The sequence below is a fragment of the Halichondria panicea genome, chromosome 3 (assembly GCF_963675165.1).
Source record: "Halichondria panicea chromosome 3, odHalPani1.1, whole genome shotgun sequence".
Lineage (NCBI taxonomy): Eukaryota > Metazoa > Porifera > Demospongiae > Suberitida > Halichondriidae > Halichondria > Halichondria panicea.
Window position 1 is genome coordinate 459,302 of NC_087379.1, and position 17,261 is coordinate 476,562.

Below are 17,261 nucleotides of genomic sequence, written 5' to 3' on the forward strand. Positions count from 1 at the left end.
AGGACAGAGAGCTTATCAATCAAGCTGCAATTCACCTTGGCTATTCTAGTCTGAAGAAAGAACAAGAGATAGTCTTAAATTAAGGGGAGGGGATGAAGAAATTGGTATACTAGCTAGTGCTTTATTAGCCTCGATTCCAGCCCGCACTGAAGATGGGCCTTGTGAAGGAGGCTAGTGCTTTATAAACTCTCCAAGAGTATTGACTAGACATGCATGCTGTAATTATGTTGACATGTGAAAGTATAATAGTAAAATAAATTCATGACTGCAATTATTTCACACAAAAATAATTCATTATAGATGCATCTCACTATAATTATATTGCTAGTCTTAGGAGGTCCAGTACTTATCAGTGCATCAATGGAGAGACACATCACACATAGAAATGACACTAAATGTCCTAAGGCTCCGAGTCCAATTGTTTGATGTGGTGTAGCACAGTGTCCATGGAGGGTCTGTCCTGAGGGGAGTGAGAGACACAGGAGGTGATGAGTGGGTAGAGCTCCCGCCATACACCTTCCATACTCGATAGCAGACGCAGCAACAGTTCAGATTTCGGAAATGTTCGAGTCACCACTTCACAAGCAAGCACTCCAAAACTGTACACATCGATCTTTGTCGTCTGTTGTGGTGGTGGTTGAGATGACGTAGGTGGATGAGGATAGGCCTCAGGGGCAGTGTACAGGATAGCACCTTCTCCAAGAGTAGTGGCGTCTCGAGCTAGGTTGGCTGATCCAAAGTCAGAGAGTTTGGTAAGCCATTTGTTGTTGGGTAGAGAGAGAAGGAGGACATTAGTAGAGCTCACATCTCTGTGGATAATGGGTTCCCTCTGTCGGTGGAGATAAACCAGAGCTGAGGAGATGTCTCCAAAGATCCTTCGCTTGTTGGGACCAACACGATTGTCCTGGTAGGCAGAACGTAGAGAGGTATCCAGGAGCTCTGTGACAATCATGGGACCTGTTTGCTCGTTGAGGACGGCAGCAACAAAGAGCACAAGGTTGGGGTGGCGGATCTGAGCCATGGTGCGAATCTCACGACGAATTCGATCCATCGTAGTCTGTCGTAGGATTTCAGGATACACTCGTTTAACGGCCACCGTTGTTCCTCTAAAGGTTCCCTTGGCAACGTAGCCCCAGGCCCCTCGGTCAAGAATCTCGTCCTCTCTAATAGACACCTCCTCTGGAGACACCTGCCAGAACTCCACCTCCTGAGTGTGGCTGTTACGATTGGTGGCTGAGAGAGAGGCCACTCTACGTTGGAGGACGTCCACTTGTCCTCTGAGGGTTCCTACCAGCTGTTGGTTCTCTGTGTCAGATAGTGTTAGTTCCAATTGTTGTCTGAGGGCTGCTATCAGCTCTTCGTGCTCTTTATTAGTTCTTGTCAAACGTTTGTTGGCTCTTGTTAGTTGTTGCTGTAGTCGAAGGATTTCTTGGCCTTTTTCTGCCACCTCTCGTTGAAGCTCTTGATTGTCTGAGTGTGATTGTGGGAGCTGTTGTTAAAGTTGACTATCGACCGTTTTAGTAACACCATCTCGTGACTTAGTTGATCCAAACCTTAGCATTCTTGAAAACATCGACTGTGTTCTCGGTCTTGCATCCTGTACTAGTCCCATCTCTCTCGAGCTCAGCCTCCTCTTTGGGTTGTACTTGGACACTGTGGGGGAGTGAACACATGTGACTACACATACACTGTACTAGTAATAGCTTACCAGTGCAAATCTCTGCCTTGACTTGTTTACACTGCGTATTCACGTCCACGACCCCCCACATAGGTGTGTCCAGGGGGTAGTCCTTCACACGTACAGACCCTCTCCACACATCATTCACAAACCAGTGGACCTCCTTTTTCAGCGTCAGCAACATTCCTAAGGAATCACCCACTACAAAATCATAAGTGTTGAAACCCAGTTTACAGAGTCTCTCATTCTTGTAATGGAGAGCAGAGAAGAAAGTACGCAGTAAACGCTTGTGCTTATTTTGCCAGTCCAAATATCCTAACTGTGTCAGTGTCGAGTCCTCCGGGTTCTCTCCAGTGAAGCCAATATTCTGTCAGAGTTATAATACTTATAATTACCCCGTGCGTGCAGCAGGGGTAGAGTGATTGGTGTGTGTGTGTGTGTGTGTGTGGACACAAAAATGAGCAAACACTAGACACTTTCATGGATTCATTTAACTGCTAATGAGACAGTGGTTGAACCATAGAGAGGGATTGGCCACAAAAGCGACCTTGAATAACCATCCATGTTGCCCCGGCTTTACTCGAGGCTGTCTACTTCAACATAGGAAGACAGCCTCGAGTAAAGCCCAGGCTGGGAATGGTTGAACCAGGAGACAAATGATTGTCTTACTGTCAGTATAACAATCCTGCTGCTGAACTTAGACTTCATTTCCATGCTTGAGGCTATATATGTGACCCAGGACACTACTTAGTTAGACTATTTATAGGTGCTATTGGTACATATATAGCCATCAAAAAACGGTGAAAAAAGCGCTATCCGCTAAGCTCTTTCTCGAAAAAATTTTGGGAATTTCCTCATAATATCCATCATCAATTAAGGGGCATGGAAATTAATCAAGTTTTGGGGGGTCTTAATTAGAAAGCTCTGTGTAAGGCCTCAAACATAAAAAAGTGTTTCGCGGCGTTACAGCGGGGGGCAACACGCATCGTTTCAGGATTAAGCCACACCCCCTGCACAAAAGTCTACATTTTAACCTCCGTTGCCAATCCCTCTCTTATTTATCTATGGTTGAACAATAATGGGCTACTTTATAGTTGAAACTTGTAAGCGCGATCTCGAAGGTAAAAAAAACAACATTGCATGGTTTCAACAAAAAGTTGTATTCGGTAGGGTAGTTATATTTGTGCTCTAATCGTTGCTTTATAGATTCACGATCATTCCCCATAATCAGTCGGATGTCCAAGGCACCGGAAGTCCACGTTATTTATTGCCTATCATATGCATTTCGCATTACATCATTTGTTTGCAAGCAACAAAATGTCAGAATTTTATCAGTGTTGTTTGAGCTATTATATTTAAGAAATGGGCTTACTATTCAATATCTCTTAGCGCTAGTATTGTGAACTAACCTTCAAGGAACAGGATGGTACCAAGTTCACCTATTATTGCAAAGTGAGTTGAGAGATACACTAGCGTAGCAATTCTCACTCAAGGTTGTCCCACAATAGCGGCTGTTTACTCAGTGTTCAAAAATGCGTTTCCCAATAAAAGTTTACTATAACATTTTGTTAGGAGATAGAAGAAGAGCTGCCCTTTGCTATACTGTAATCTCTGTTTTGTTCCCAGTTGTAGTTATCGTTTTATGAAAGTACAAAGTTAGTCAATATAAAACATCACGTTATACAACAAATTGTTCATCCATGTCATCTTGATCATAATCGGGACTGTCTGGTGCTTGAATATTGTCATAAGATCATACTAGGGGCTGTCTGGTTCTTATATATTGTATTGGCTAAACTATATGTAAGTAAAAAATCACCAAATACTTGCTTAACTATAATTATCATCTCTAGAATCTGTTTCTGATTCTGAGCTACTCGGCTGCTCCATGCAAGGTGCGGGTGCTACTTAACTGTAAAGGTAAGTTAGCACAATCTTGGCATTTGTATCCAGGTGCACATGCATGCAGTACTGTTCTTTTTTTACACCTAACTGGAGTGACGTTGTTGTCGCTATCCCAGTTGATCTTGAGGTTGTTACCATCCATGAAGCTGAAGTGGTGGGTATAATTATAATGAGGTTGCTTGGCCCCATACACAATAAACTCCAACATGAACGTTTCCAATGTCTGTTCAATCCCTTATAAGATCAAGCCATACACTGTGTTGAGTCATTGGGGTTGGGAATGATGGCAAACGTGTGCTTCTTGAAGTAAGCATAACCTAGTGAATAGTGTACTGTAATACTGAGACCTTTAAAACCTTTCGTGCATTACAGATAACAATAGAGCAGTCTGTTATTTAGTTCTCCTATGAATCGCAACTACAGCTGAACCGTTATTTCATTTGTGGATAGCGATGTAAAAACTTGAGCACTGAAGTGCAAACCATCAGCGTTTATTTGAGGTTTAGTACAACCTCGAGTTAAAGCCGTGTGTACATCTAGGCTAATGTTCAAGTTCGAGCTTTTTAGCTTCTGCTCGCTTTTATTCGACAACGAAGCTTAATTAACATTAAATTTAAAAGTACTACTGTATCTTGTTGTGTTGAGGCTATCCATGGTACAAACACGGTACCATCGCATCCGAGTGAGTAGACTCAGAATACACAAAACGACATGCAGACAGACTAGTATAACCCATGGCGCCGCAGCGCGCCGTTCCCTCTAGGACAAGTCGCTCGCGAGACCTCGGGTTAATGAGGTCTCGTCAATACTTTGAAGTGAGCCCTGAGTGTGTTTTAAGTACAATTAGATGTGACTTTGTAACAGATAAAGCACACTCTCTCTGAAGAAAGCTTCAGGAATGAATCAGCATAATAAGTTTGCTATAATTATAATGACATAGCAAATTGGTATCTGTTAAGTAGTCTCTGTTGCTAGAATCAACTCTAGTTCTAACACATTGCTTATAATTACTGAATCATTTTTTAGCGAACTAATCTCACTGCAGTCACTCACATTGCACTGTGCTGACCTTATAATAACATCACTTTCTTTTTTCGGTCTAGGTATGAATCCACTATTACTGCGACGGAATCCGGCAGCTCCTACATAACATAACTGTCAGACTTGATATCCAAAGAATAAGGCTTTTAGGGTGAAAATACTTCGGACATAATTTTTTGCGTTCTCACAGAGGATACATGGCTGACATGGGAGGGTGCAACATGGTTGCCCTGGATACACACTGGATTAAACTGGCCTCACGTAGTGTAATATAATCGGTTGACTTAATTCTGTAGCGTCCGTTGCTATAGATTGGTTTCGCTCTGAATGTTCTACATTGCTCCATTTAGTTAGCTGATAACTTTTGTAACTTGTCATACATATTCTGAACAAACCTTTGTGTTGTTAAATTGTTTGCCACTTGTTGCCACTATGACCACATGGATGTTAAGTGGTAAATTTAGCATGCTCTAACTTTTTGTTTTTTTGCTGGAAACAACCAGGTTTTTTTGCAATAATATCTTTGACTTTTTGTCTCTGCCCTGTGCAAATTTTGTGGCATGCCCGTATTGGGAAACGCGATTTTGAACAGTGCAAACACATGCACTGCTGAGGTACAAAATTGTCCAGTATGTACAAAAACGGGGCTAGAGGCAAGCAGCTAGATACTTTATTAGTATCATTCGACTCCTGGAAGACTGAAAAGCACTTCACTGTAAAAACAAACGTGTAGCGTGTCACATGTGTGCTAAATTGCTCTACGTATTTCAAATCAGCACATTAGTAAGTACATGCGTGCTATTTTAGCCCACTGGTACCACTTTAACCCATGTGTATGTGTGTTACACATGTGCTAATTGACCCAACGTGTGTTATATAAGCATAGTAGTAAACTACATGTGTGCTATTTCAGCACTGGTATTACAGCAATAGAATGTGGTATATTACGGTTTATAATCAAGTGTAGTGATAATTGTAGTGATATTTGAGCCATTTCTGAGAGTGAGTAGCATCACTAACTTGATTAGTAAATGATTATGGCATGTGAGCACTGATCTAAGTCAACATAGGATCATATCTAATTATAGATATCTTGCTGACAGGTGGTACAGTCTTTATCCTTCATAAAAGAGCAAGAGAAGACCATTGAGTTCTCATTTATAAAGTATTTTGTTTGTTGGCTGTTTTAAATCTTTTTTTAGCTTTTCTATATAAAGCCCAGTGCAGAAGTTGCTACGCGCATGCGCAGTTTCTAGTTGCTATAGCTCCTTCGCAGCTGGATTCTAGAACAAAAGCAGAAGAGTCAAAAGCAGTCTAAAGGATACCACCAAGGACCAAGAGTTGTTTAAAAGCTGAAAGAGCTGAAAGAGCTGAAAGAGCTGAAAGAGGATGGTGTCAAAGCAAGTGGTGAGTTTCTCCAGACAGTTGTTCTGGCTAGCTGTACACAACAGTACAAAAATAATAATACCTATATTTATACTTCGCAGCTGCAGCTTGTAGCCTATACTACTAAGATACTACTAGGAGACTACACTATAGAGTGTCTAAAATAAGGAGGGACCAGGAGTTATTTAAAAGCTGAAAGAGGATTGTTTCATGACCAGACTCGACTGGAGTAAAGCAAGTGTTTTTCTAGGTGAGTTTCTCCAGGCAGTTGTTCTGGCTATAGCTGTTGACTGAAAATGATAATACCTACCTGTTTGTATTAATGGCAGGCATTGACGGAAAAAGGCTATGGTATGACTTTGACGAGCTGTATATAGTTCCAACCCAGTGGACAGGCTTCAGCACCTTGTTCATGTTCACACCCAACTGTACTTCGGCACTCAACTTGATATGGTAAATCATTCTATTTGTACTATAAAATTAGCAACCCATTCCATAGCAGTGCATATATCCGTTCCACGTGGCTATAATAAAATTAATTGTACAGCTCCAATGGTAGAACTATATTATACTTGCCAGCATTCCCTTTTGAATACGTTTGCTTAGCTGATTAGTTAGCATGTGTGTGTGAGCGACCATAACCAACCAACAAGCTAAAATGTATGCTGCTGCTGCTGATACACATTGGGTACAGATATATAATAGATAGATCACAATTAGTCTTGGCTCTAACAGTAATATTCGAGGCAACCAGGTCACTGTAGCGTTGTTAGCTCCACCTATTCTAAGAACTATAAACACTCTTTTAGAATATTCTAACAATTGTATAGCCTCGATTTCATGCCGCGCGTTGTAATTCTAACCTAAGTGCCAGAAAATATGTACCGTGTGAGGTGCAAAATTTTGTGTTTTTCGAGGCCAAGTAAAAACTGCACCCACTGGTATTTCATTCTTGGTATGTGGTTTCCTGTCATTGAAACATTACAACTGCGAGCATCTATTCTGAGGGCTCTAGAGCCAAATAGCACTCGCGAAATGTTCTCGCTATACATGTGCGGTACTCGGTGCTCAAATTGAGCAAAGCAAAAATTGGGACTTGCCCCTTTATTGTAGGTAGTAGGGAGACACTGTGTGTAATTATCGTGTGCCTTTTATTTAAACAAAAGGTGGTGCGTATGTTTTGATAGCCCATAATTATGACATAAACAACAATTGGAGTGGCATGGTCATCACATCAATATACGTATGGTGCATGGTCTTCATTTGTCTTCATTTCGATCCTTTGTAGGCATGGCTCCATCCTGAAATTTCATCACCGAAGACGATTGCCAAGAAGGCCGTACCTGCCTCTGTTGTAGCTTCTAACACTTTATAACGAAGAAGCAGACAATGGTACTATTAATTTGCTGCAACAATACTCTGTACTCATGCAGGACATACTTTATGTTCCTGTACATTTTCAATCACTTTTTCTGCTGTTTCATCGAGTGTACGTATAATTTAATTGCACCTCCATTTATCTTTTCACAGTCACATGCCAACAACGTCACTATTAATAATTTATTGCATGCTACATACGTGCTGGTTTAACACAAAAATCAATGACACGGGTGCTGTTTTAACATTGATATCAAGTAACACGTATGTATAGTGTGCTATTTTAGGAGACATTCGAACGACACGCTACCACGGGTTAAAATAACACGTTTGTTTTTACAGTGTTTGGAGCTGTTTAGAAGATCATACTTCTCACAGCAAGAAAGATAAACAAGCTAGAAGTTAGCTCAGAAAAACGGGAACTATTTCCGCAAAATAAAACGAAACAGGAAGTACTTCCGGCTAAAAAATATAAAACCGTCGCTGGCCATCCGACTGTAATGTTAAGGTCATTACGGTAAAAGCAACGCATGAGGTGAATGCTCTATGAGCATCTTGTATTATGACTATAGATGAGACATTTGTGAAAATGTAAACAGCCAAGCAATGCACACACCAAATGAGCTCTCACCATTCCACCAAGCACACCCTCCCTCTCTGTCACTGTGACCTTGAGCATCTGTCCAGCAACCATTGGCTTACTGGTGAACACTATACCATAGTCACTGCTCTTAGTCCTAGTGGCTACTGTGTTCCTCTTCGTTAGCTCAACATTCTCTCCCTTGTTCCTATGGAAGGTAACGGGAGAATAGCCATCATCACTTGTAGCCATCTTGCAACTAGACTCGCAAGCCGTCACTGTTGCAGGCAAACAGTAGACTGGTCAAGGTTTGCACAATATTTGTGGCAACTAACCCCGCATGCGGTTACCGCAAGATCGTTGATAGTGATGTTTCTCTAGAAAACTCTACGTTTTATCATAGATAAACGAACATCTGTTCGTTTATCTATGGTTTTACATGCTGCGTATAGGTGACCGAAAACCGCAGCCACTTAGAATCTTATCTGATATGCTGACTGTGCAACACGAGAGTCAACACCGAGTTTGAATGCAATGTGCCAGTGGCACATTGCATTCATGCTGACTGTGCAACACGATGATATGCTGACTGTGCAACACGAGAGTCAACACCTAGTTTGAATGCAATGTGCCAGTGGCACATTGCATTCATAATAATTTCAACACAGCTAGTGGAGTGTCCTATCAGTTTTCCTTGCTGTCTTTGACCTTCCTCCACAGTCCACAGCACAATCTCCTGCAGGGGAGGTGGGCAATTAACAGCAAGCAAGGAACAGTTTCTAGTTCTTGTACATCAAGTTAATATAAATGCTCTTGTTATTACATTTCCCTCAACTGATCATGACATGTGTAGTATAGTTTTTAAGCATGTATGTACTATGCATGCTGTAATATGATAATTGACACATGAACATCGAAAATCAATACTTTACTACAATTATTTCACACAAATAAACCAGCATAATAGAAACATAACACACGTATAGAAATTACACTAAATGTCCTAAGGCTCAGAGTCCAATTGTTTGATGTGGTGTAGCACAGTGTCCATGGAGGGTCTGTCCTGAGGGGAGTGAGAGACACAGGAGGTGATGAGTGGGTGGAGCTCCCGCCATACACCTTCCATACTCAATAGCAGACGATAAAACTGTTCAGATTTCGGAAATGTTCGAGTCACCACTTCACAAGCAAGCACTCCTAAACTGTACACATCGATCTTTGTCGTCTGTCGTGGTCGTGGTTGACGTGATGAAGGTGGTTGGGGATAGGCCTCAGGGGCAGTGTACAGGATAGCACCTTCTCCAGGAGTAGTGGCATCTCGAGCTAGGTTGGCTGATCCAAAGTCAGAGAGTTTGGCAAGCCATTTGTTGTTGGGTAGAGAGAGAAGGAGGACATTAGCAGAGCTCACATCTCTGTGGATGATGGGTTCCCTCTGTCGGTGGAGATAAACCAGAGCTGAGGAGATGTCTCTAAAGATTCTTCGCTTGTTGGGACCAACACGATTGTCCTGGTAGGCAGAACGTAGAGAGGTATCCAGGAGCTCTGTGACAATCATGGGACCGGTTTGCTCGTTGAGGTCGGCAGCAACAAAGAGAACAAGGTTGGGGTGGCGGATCTGAGCCATGGTGCGAATCTCACGACGAATTCGATCCATCGTAGTCTGTCGTAGAATTTCAGGATACACTCGTTTGATGGCCACTATTGTTCCTCTAAAGGTTCCCTTGGCAACGTAGCCCCAGGCCCCTCGACCAAGAATCTCGTCCTCTCTAATAGACACCTCCTCTGGAGACACCTGCCAGAACTCCACCTCCTGAGGGTGGCTGCTACGATTGGTAGCTGAGAGAGGGGCCATTCTTCGTTGGAGGACGTCCACTTGTCCTCTGAGGGTCCCTACCAGCTGTTGGTTCTCTGTGTCAGATCGTTGTTGTTGTCTCAACATGTCATTAGAAAGTGTTAGTTGTTGCTGTAGTTGAGTGATTTCTTGGCCTTTTTCTGACACCTCTCGTCGAAGTTGTTGATTTTCTGAGCGTGATTGTGTGAGCTGTTGCTGTAGTTGACCATTTTCCGATTGTAAAGTTGAAGTGACATCATCTTGTGCATTAGGTAATCCAAACCTTGCAAACATCGACTGTGTTCCCACTGCTTGAAGTGTTGCATCCTGTACTAGTCCCATCTCTCTCAGCCTCCTCTCTGAGTCAGGGTTGTACCTGGACACTGTGGGGAGTGAACACATGTGACTACACATACACTGTACTAGTAATAGCTTACCAGTGCACATCTCTGCCTTGACTTGTTTACATTGTCCATAAACGTCCATGACCCCCCACATAGGTGTGTCCAGGGGGTAGTCCTCCACACGTACAGACCCTCTCCACACATCATTCACAAACCAGTGGACCTCCTTCTCCAGCGTCAGCAACATTCCTAAGGATTCACCCACTACAAAATCTTTAGTGTGGAAACCCATCTCATAGAGTTCCTCATCCTTGTATTGGAGAGAAGAGCCGCTAGTACACAGTAAATGCTTGTGCTTATCCTGCCAGTCCAAACATTTTAACCGTGCCAGTGTCGAGTCCTCCGGGTTCTCTCCAGTGAAGCCAATATCCTGTCAGAGTTATACATGAATAAGCTTATAATTACCCTCTGCGTGTGTGCGAGCAGGGACCTAAAAAATATTTTAATAGATTTACGATCATTCTCCATGTAAATGTTAAGGACATTACGATAAAAGCAACGCACGTGGTGAATGCTCATAGAGTAGTCTCATGAATCAGCCCCCTCCTTCAGATGCGGCTAAATCATGAGACTACTCTATGAGCATCTTGTATTTTGTGAACATTTTACTGTGATAAACAGCCAAGCAATGCACACACCAAATGAGCTCTCACCATTCCACCAAGTCCGCACCGGGACCCTCCCCCTCTCATTGTCACAGTGACCTTGAGCATCTGTCCAATAACCACTGGCTCACTGGTGAACACTAGAGCACAGTTATGGCTCTTAGTCCTTGTGGCTACTGTGTTGCTCTTTGTTAGCTTAACATTCTTCCCCGTGTTCCTATGGAAAGTAACGGGAGAGCTGCTCCATTCCACTCCACCAAATTCAAACAAGACACCATCATCACTTGTAGCCATCTTGCAACCACTAGCCCCGCCCCCGCATTGCATGTTTACACAAGGCCCCCCCGCATTGCATTCATAAACACAGTCAAGCGAGGAACAGTTTCTAGTATTCTTGTACATGATTATTATTGTTGAATAATGCTCTTCCCCTCAACTGACATGTGTATTATAGATATGCATGCTGTAATTAAGTTGACACATGAATTTTAAAGTCTTCTTTACTACAATAAATTACTTCACACAACAAATAAGTTAATGGAGAAAAATAAGACACATCACACGATATTCATGCACTCCTGATCACACGTATGCACATGGACACTAAATGTCCTAAGGCTCCGAGTCCAATTGTTTGATGTGGTGTAGCACAGTGTCCATGGAGTCCCTACCAGCTGTTGGTTCTCTGTGTCAGATCGTTGTCGTTGGTTGTTGGAATGTAGTAGTTGTTCATTGGATCTTGCCCACTGTTCATTAGCAAGTGTTAGTTGTTACTGCAGTTGAGTGTTTTCTCCGCCTTTTTCTGCCACCTCTCATTGAAGCTCTTGATTGTCTGAGTGTGATTGTGTGAGCTGTTGCTGAAGTTGACTATTTTCCAAACGCAAGGTTGAAGTGACATCATCTCGTGACTTAGTTGATCCAAACCCTAGCCTTGCAAACAATGACTGTCTTCCTGCTGCTTGAGGTGTTACAAACAATGACCGTTCTTGAGGTATGCATCCTGTTCCATTGCCACTCCCATCTCTCTCAGCCTCCTCTCTGAGTCAGGGTTGTACCTGGACACTGTGGGGGAGTGAACACATGTGAGTCATAATCATTAAGGATATATTTTGTGGCTCTGCGTTGCACTTTTTCTAGTGACTTGATATCCTTTATTAATTTAGGTCTCCACAACTGCGAGCAATATGTTAAGTGAGTTCTGACAAGAGACAGATATAATTGTTTCTTTAAATTAGTTGAATAGTTTGTTGGAATGATCCTTCTAATAAGATTGAGTGACATGTAAGCCTTTCCACATATTTTACTATGCTGTTGAGACCATGAGAGATCTTGCGTAACTGTTATCCCTAAATCACGATAAGAATTGACTTGTTCTATGGTGTTATCCTGAACAGAGTAATGACTAGTTTCTTCAGTTTGCTTCAACGATAGTCTAATAGTTTTGCATTTGGACACATTGAGTCCGATATTCCACTTTTCACACCATAAACTCAAAGCATTCAAATCATCTTGCATAAGAATTTCGTCCCTTGTATCTCTAAAGGATTTCAACAGTTTCGTATCATCAGCAAACAAGAAACACTTAGAATTCTGGATACAGTCAGGTAAGTTGTTGATGTATACTAGGAATAGTATAGGACCTAAGATACTGCCTTGTCATAGTCGCAGTCTTTGCTCCTACTGGCTACTGTGTTGCTATGTGTTAGCTTAACATTCTTCCCCTTGTTCCTATGGAAGGTAACAAGAGAGCTGCTCCATTCCACTCCACCAAAGAAGACACCATCACTAGCACATATAGCCATCTTGCAACCACTAGCCCCGCCCCCGCATTGCATGTTTACACAACGCCCCCACATTGCATTCATCAACATTCCACACACACACACGCACACTAGTGCAGTAGAGTATATACTATCAGCTAAGCCACTTTTCTGGGCTAATTCTTGATTCCTTGCTATCTTTGGGTCTCCCTTCCTCCACAGCACAATCTCCTGCAGGGGAGGAGGGAAATATTACAGCATGCAAGGAACAGTTCTAGTACATATTTATCTCTTGTTATTACTTTTTCCCTCAACTGACATACTATGCATGCCATAATTATGTTGACACATAAAAGTCTAAAATTAGACGAATGGCATGTACAGTAATGGCATGTAAAATAGTAAATAATTATTGTTAATATTAATTACTGTCCTGTGAGATGGGATTCTGCTGAGATCAGGTCGATCTCAATGGGTGTCCTGGCTGCATGTCCCACCGACGATCTTGCGCCTCTAATTGCTTGGATGGCTGAGCGTAGGAGGGAGAAGGTTAGGCGACATCTTAGCCAGCATAGAGTTTTATTGTAGGTGATGTCCCATTTCTGGGCAAGTAGTGAGCTCAGGCGTTTGTAGAAGAGTGATGCTTCTACGCCCATGCCTCCTGTAACGGATAAAACTAACGGTGTGAAAGAGGAGTGTTCAACTTCCTGGACTCTTTGCTGATAAGCCTGTTTCTTTTCCAGTTCGTGTTTTCTGTATGTTGCTGCATGTGACTGGTTTCTGTTGGAGGGGGCGGGGGATTGAACACTCTCACATCAAAGTATGTTTTTTGGAATCTTCCCCCCCAGACACCATTGGCCAAAATATCAATTATGCATGCATGTAACATAAAAATCACACAACTTATGCATGCATGTAACATAAAATCACAACTTGTACATGTACATACATAATGACCAATATCAAACACAACAATGTCTCTGATAGTCAGGATAGTTTACGCCTTTAGGGCTTGGATCAATAATTGAACTCAAAATGTCCTCTACTAGTTTACGAGATTCTAATACTTCCTTCCAACCCTCGGTCTTCATAACTTCTCCACAAATTTCATTGCTTTGTGTGATAAACTTGATAGCTTCACATTTCAGCTTGGAGCAGGAAAGATTCTCAGCCACAGCAAGAATATGTGCTGCATTTGTTATGCTTAGAAAAATAGCTAATCGATTTTCTAAAGGCCTTTCAAGTGATCAAGGTTGTACTTGCCTGCAGTGATCATCATTGATATTGTATCCTCTAGGGGTAGAAACTTCTTGACTTTCCCAGTGTAAATGTAGGACAGCACTGTCTTGAACACTTTTGGACTGACGTCAGGGATTTCTACAGTGTTGGTACTTTTTATCGATCTGGACATGTGTGTCTGGTGTACATATGTATTGCATGCATGAAAGTAGTCACTACAGTATATGCATGCTTATAATTATGTTAATTGACACATGAAAGTCGAAAATCAAACTAAGAAAAGGAGAAAATTAATAGACACATAATTACACACATACAGACTAAATGTTCTAAGGCTCTGAGTCCAATTGTTTGATGTGGTGTAGCACAGTGTCCATGGAGGGTCTGTCCTGAGGGGAGTGAGAGACACAGGAGGTGATGAGTGGGTGGAGCTCCCGCCATACACCTTCCATACTCGATAACAGACGATAAAACAGTTCAGATTTTGGAAATGTTCGAGTCACCACTTCACAAGCAAGCACTCCAAAACTGTACACATCAATCTTTGTCGTCTGTTGTGGTCGTGGTTGACGTGATGAAGGTGGTTGGGGATAGGCCTCAGGGGCAGTGTACAGGATAGCACCTTCTCCAGGAGTAGTGGCATCTCGAGCTAGGTTAGCTGATCCAAAGTCAGAGAGTTTGGCAAGCCATTTGTTGTTGGGTAGAGAGAGAAGGAGGACATTAGCAGAGCTCACATCTCTGTGGATGATGGGTTCCCTCTGTCGGTGGAGATAAACCAGAGCTGAGGAGATGTCTCCAAAGATCCTTCGCTTGTTGGGACCAACACGATTGTCCTGGTAGGCAGAACGTAGAGAGGTATCCAGGAGCTCTGTGACAATAATGGGACCTGTTTGCTCGTTGAGGACGGCAGCAACAAAGAGGACAAGGTTGGGGTGGCGGATCTGAGCCATGGTGTGAATCTCACGACGAATTCGATCCACCGTAGTCTGTCGTAGAATTTCAGGATACATTCGTTTGACGGCCACCGTTGTTCCTCTAAAGGTTCCCTTGGCAACATAGCCCCAGGCCCCTTGACCAAGAATCTCGTCCTCTCTAATAGACACCTCCTCTGGAGACACCTGCCAAAACTCCACCTCCTGAGGGTGGTTCTTACGAATGATGGCTGAAAGAGAGGACACTCTTCGTTGGAGGAGGTCCACTTGTTCTATGAGGGTCCCTACCAGCTGTTGGTTCTGTGTGTCAGATCGTTGTCGTTGGTCATTGGAATGTCTCAACATGTCATTGGCAAGTGCTAGTTGAGCATCCAATTGTTGTCTGAGGGCTGCTATCAGCTCTTCGTGCTCTTCATTAGTTCTTGTCAAATGTTCGTTGGCTCTTGTTAGTTGTTGCTGTAGTCGAGTAATTTCTTGGTCTTTTTCTGACACCTCTCGTTGAAGTTGTTGAACGTCTGAGTGTGATTGTGTGAGCTGTTGCTGAAGTTGACCATTTTCCGATCGTAAAGTTGAAGAGACATCATCTCGTGCATTAGGTGATCCAAACCCTGCAAACAATGACTGTGTTCTCACTGCTTGTGGTCTTGCCTCCTGTACTAGTCCCATCTCTCTCAGCCTCCTCTCTGAGTCAGGGTGGTACCTGGACACTGTGGGGGAGTGAACACATGTGACTACACATACACTGTACTAGTAATAGCTTACCAGTGCAAATCTCTGCCTTGACTTGTTTACATCGTCCCCACAAGTCCACGACCCCCCACATAGGTGTATCCAGAGGGTAGTCCTCCATACGTGCAGACCCTCTCCACTTACCATTCACAAACCAGTGGACCTCCTTCTCCAGCGTCAGCAACATTCCTAAGGAATCACCCACTACAAAATCTTCTGTGGTGAAATCTAGATCCCAGAGTTTCTTGTTCTTGTAATAAACTTGACTGATTTGGGTATACAGTAAATGCTTGTGCTCCTTTCGCCATAACAAAAATTTTAACTGTGTCAGCGTTGACTTCTCCGGGTTCTCTCCAGTGAAACCAATTTGCTGTCAGAAAAAGTGAACTAATAAATTAGCTTGTAATTTAATTATAGTGCGAAAAGAGTGTCGAACTACTGATACCTCTATACACAAGTAACGTGACGTCCTGTCACTGAATTGCACGTGAGCAACTCATAATTACGCTACGCACAGAGGTTGTTAATAGTGAGTAAAGAGTGCAAGTGAAGAGGATTAACTCGACTATTGTCTCTCTATTTGCCTTATTGTTACCATTCAAAACTCATACTTGTACACATTTTGTACTTTTTATTGTGCTAATGAATGTGCTACAAATTGGCCAGATTTTTGTGAAGAGATCGTCTCTTATCAGTGTGCATGCAGTGAGCAGCTCTGAACGTTAAACGCGAACGACTAGCTAAAATCAGATGTCGTTGTTCAATTACCACATCCCTAAAAACGTTACAGTTAATATTTCCTAGGAGATTGCTAGTAAGTTTACAGTACTTCATCACGTGCGAGTCATGTTACTTTGTGCACAGTTTTTGTGCAGAGGTATCAGTAGTTTGACTTCTTATGCACCTATCAATGCAAATCCCCACCCACCCCCTCACGGGAGAGGGTGGGGATTTGTAAGTCATTTGCAAAATAACTTCCTACTTGGGGGCAGGGCTTTTGTCAATCCGTATATTCAAGGATACAAGAATCAGTATACTACAATATGTGTTTCTTCTTTTTCTTTGTGACCTCCAATGCCACATGGACTATAGCAGGTATATAGAGCTAGTGTGTATACGCATAATTATGCATATGCTAGTCATTGTTCTTGGATATAGGCCCTAGTTTGTGCTTAATAGTATGGAGAAGAAGGTGGTTGTGTCTACTAGTGGTAGTATAGAAGTGCACATTGTGAACCATTCTTTTTATTAATACTTTTTATTAATATTGTTGAATCCCCTGTGTGGGGGGAGAGTCGTTTGTAGTGCTATGGACATGCATTTGTACAAAGAGGTGTTCCCTGGGGGAGTGTCTTTGTAACTCCCCTATTGACAAATCCCCACCCTATCCCGTGAGGGGGGGGGGTGGGGATTTGCATTGATAGGTGCATTATGCACTCTTGATGCACCTTTTACTGTATTAAGTAGACAGCCAAGCAATACCCCTCACCATTCCACCAATCCAACATCCCTTTTTCTCTGTCACAGTGACCTTGAGCATCTGTCCAACAACCATTGGCTCACTGGTGAACACTATAGCACAGTTGTGGTCCGTCCCTCTAGTGGCTACTGTGTTGCTCTCTGTTAGCTTAACACTCCCCGTGTTTCTATGGAAGGTAACGGGAGAGCTGCTCCATTCTACTCCACCAAACAAGACCCCACCATCACTAGCACTGGTAGCCATCTTGTAGACTGGCGGTGACAGCCGCCCGAGCGTGTAGCGCGAGCACGAGGGGCTGTCGCCGCCAGTCTAGC

General features: G+C 42.8%; 4 protein-coding genes and 2 long non-coding RNA genes across 7 annotated transcripts; 2 read left to right on the forward strand and 4 right to left on the reverse strand.

Annotated features, from left to right (window-relative positions):
- Nucleotides 1-271: 271 nt before the first annotated feature.
- LOC135333067 (probable serine/threonine-protein kinase DDB_G0271682) lies at nt 272-1,495 on the reverse strand (the record flags this gene model as incomplete). Its single annotated transcript, XM_064527998.1, has 1 exon — nt 272-1,495. A coding segment is annotated over one exon (1,095 nt), but the record flags the coding sequence as incomplete, so codon positions are not given.
- On the reverse strand, nt 1,481-8,337 carry LOC135333486 (neuralized-like protein 4). The gene is made up of 3 exons (XM_064528462.1): nt 8,019-8,337; nt 1,709-2,045; nt 1,481-1,653 (listed from the first exon to the last, which is right to left on the reverse strand). Exons 1-3 carry the CDS (start codon nt 8,217-8,219, stop codon nt 1,496-1,498), a joined length of 696 nt encoding a protein of 231 aa, XP_064384532.1. The 5' UTR covers nt 8,220-8,337; the 3' UTR covers nt 1,481-1,495.
- LOC135333488 (uncharacterized) lies at nt 2,982-5,134 on the forward strand. Its single transcript, XR_010393935.1, has 3 exons — nt 2,982-3,130; nt 3,532-3,598; nt 4,687-5,134. It is a non-coding gene; the product is annotated as an uncharacterized LOC135333488 (long non-coding RNA).
- Nucleotides 5,388-7,585, forward strand: LOC135333487 (uncharacterized). The gene is made up of 4 exons (XR_010393934.1): nt 5,388-6,031; nt 6,112-6,260; nt 6,340-6,463; nt 7,299-7,585. It is a non-coding gene; the product is annotated as an uncharacterized LOC135333487 (long non-coding RNA).
- Nucleotides 8,338-8,878: 541 nt separating the features above from the next.
- On the reverse strand, nt 8,879-17,188 carry LOC135333490 (probable serine/threonine-protein kinase DDB_G0271682). 2 transcript variants are annotated; one of them, XM_064528466.1, is made up of 3 exons: nt 16,957-17,188; nt 15,501-15,837; nt 8,879-10,181 (listed from the first exon to the last, which is right to left on the reverse strand). In XM_064528466.1, the coding sequence occupies exons 1-3, from the start codon at nt 17,020-17,022 to the stop codon at nt 8,971-8,973; spliced, it is 1,614 nt and encodes a 537-aa protein (XP_064384536.1). In that variant the 5' UTR covers nt 17,023-17,188; the 3' UTR covers nt 8,879-8,970. The 2 variants fall into 2 exon arrangements, with proteins under 2 accessions (XP_064384536.1, XP_064384535.1); XM_064528465.1 differs by lacking the exons at nt 15,501-15,837; nt 16,957-17,188 and adding exons at nt 10,236-10,572; nt 10,856-11,124.
- On the reverse strand, nt 14,107-15,428 carry LOC135333491 (dual specificity protein kinase shkB-like). Its single transcript, XM_064528467.1, has one exon. It carries the CDS (start codon nt 15,402-15,404, stop codon nt 14,136-14,138), a length of 1,269 nt encoding a protein of 422 aa, XP_064384537.1. The 5' UTR covers nt 15,405-15,428; the 3' UTR covers nt 14,107-14,135.
- Nucleotides 17,189-17,261: the final 73 nt, after the last annotated feature.

Coding starts and splice junctions, on each gene's coding strand:
- LOC135333486 (XM_064528462.1), bottom strand. CDS start 8,219: ATGGCTACAAGTGATGATGGCTATTCTCCCGTTACCTTCCATAGGAAC. Junction 2,046..8,018: donor AGGGTGTGCTTGGTGGAATG/GTGAGAGCTCAT, acceptor TAACTCTGACAG/AATATTGGCTTCACTGGAGA. Junction 1,654..1,708: donor CAAGGCAGAGATTTGCACTG/GTAAGCTATTAC, acceptor ACTCCCCCACAG/TGTCCAAGTACAACCCAAAG.
- LOC135333491 (XM_064528467.1), bottom strand. CDS start 15,404: ATGGGACTAGTACAGGAGGCAAGACCACAAGCAGTGAGAACACAGTCA.
- LOC135333490 (XM_064528465.1), bottom strand. CDS start 11,101: ATGGCTACAAGTGATGATGGTGTCTTGTTTGAATTTGGTGGAGTGGAA. Junction 10,573..10,855: donor GGTGCGGACTTGGTGGAATG/GTGAGAGCTCAT, acceptor TAACTCTGACAG/GATATTGGCTTCACTGGAGA. Junction 10,182..10,235: donor CAAGGCAGAGATGTGCACTG/GTAAGCTATTAC, acceptor CACTCCCCACAG/TGTCCAGGTACAACCCTGAC.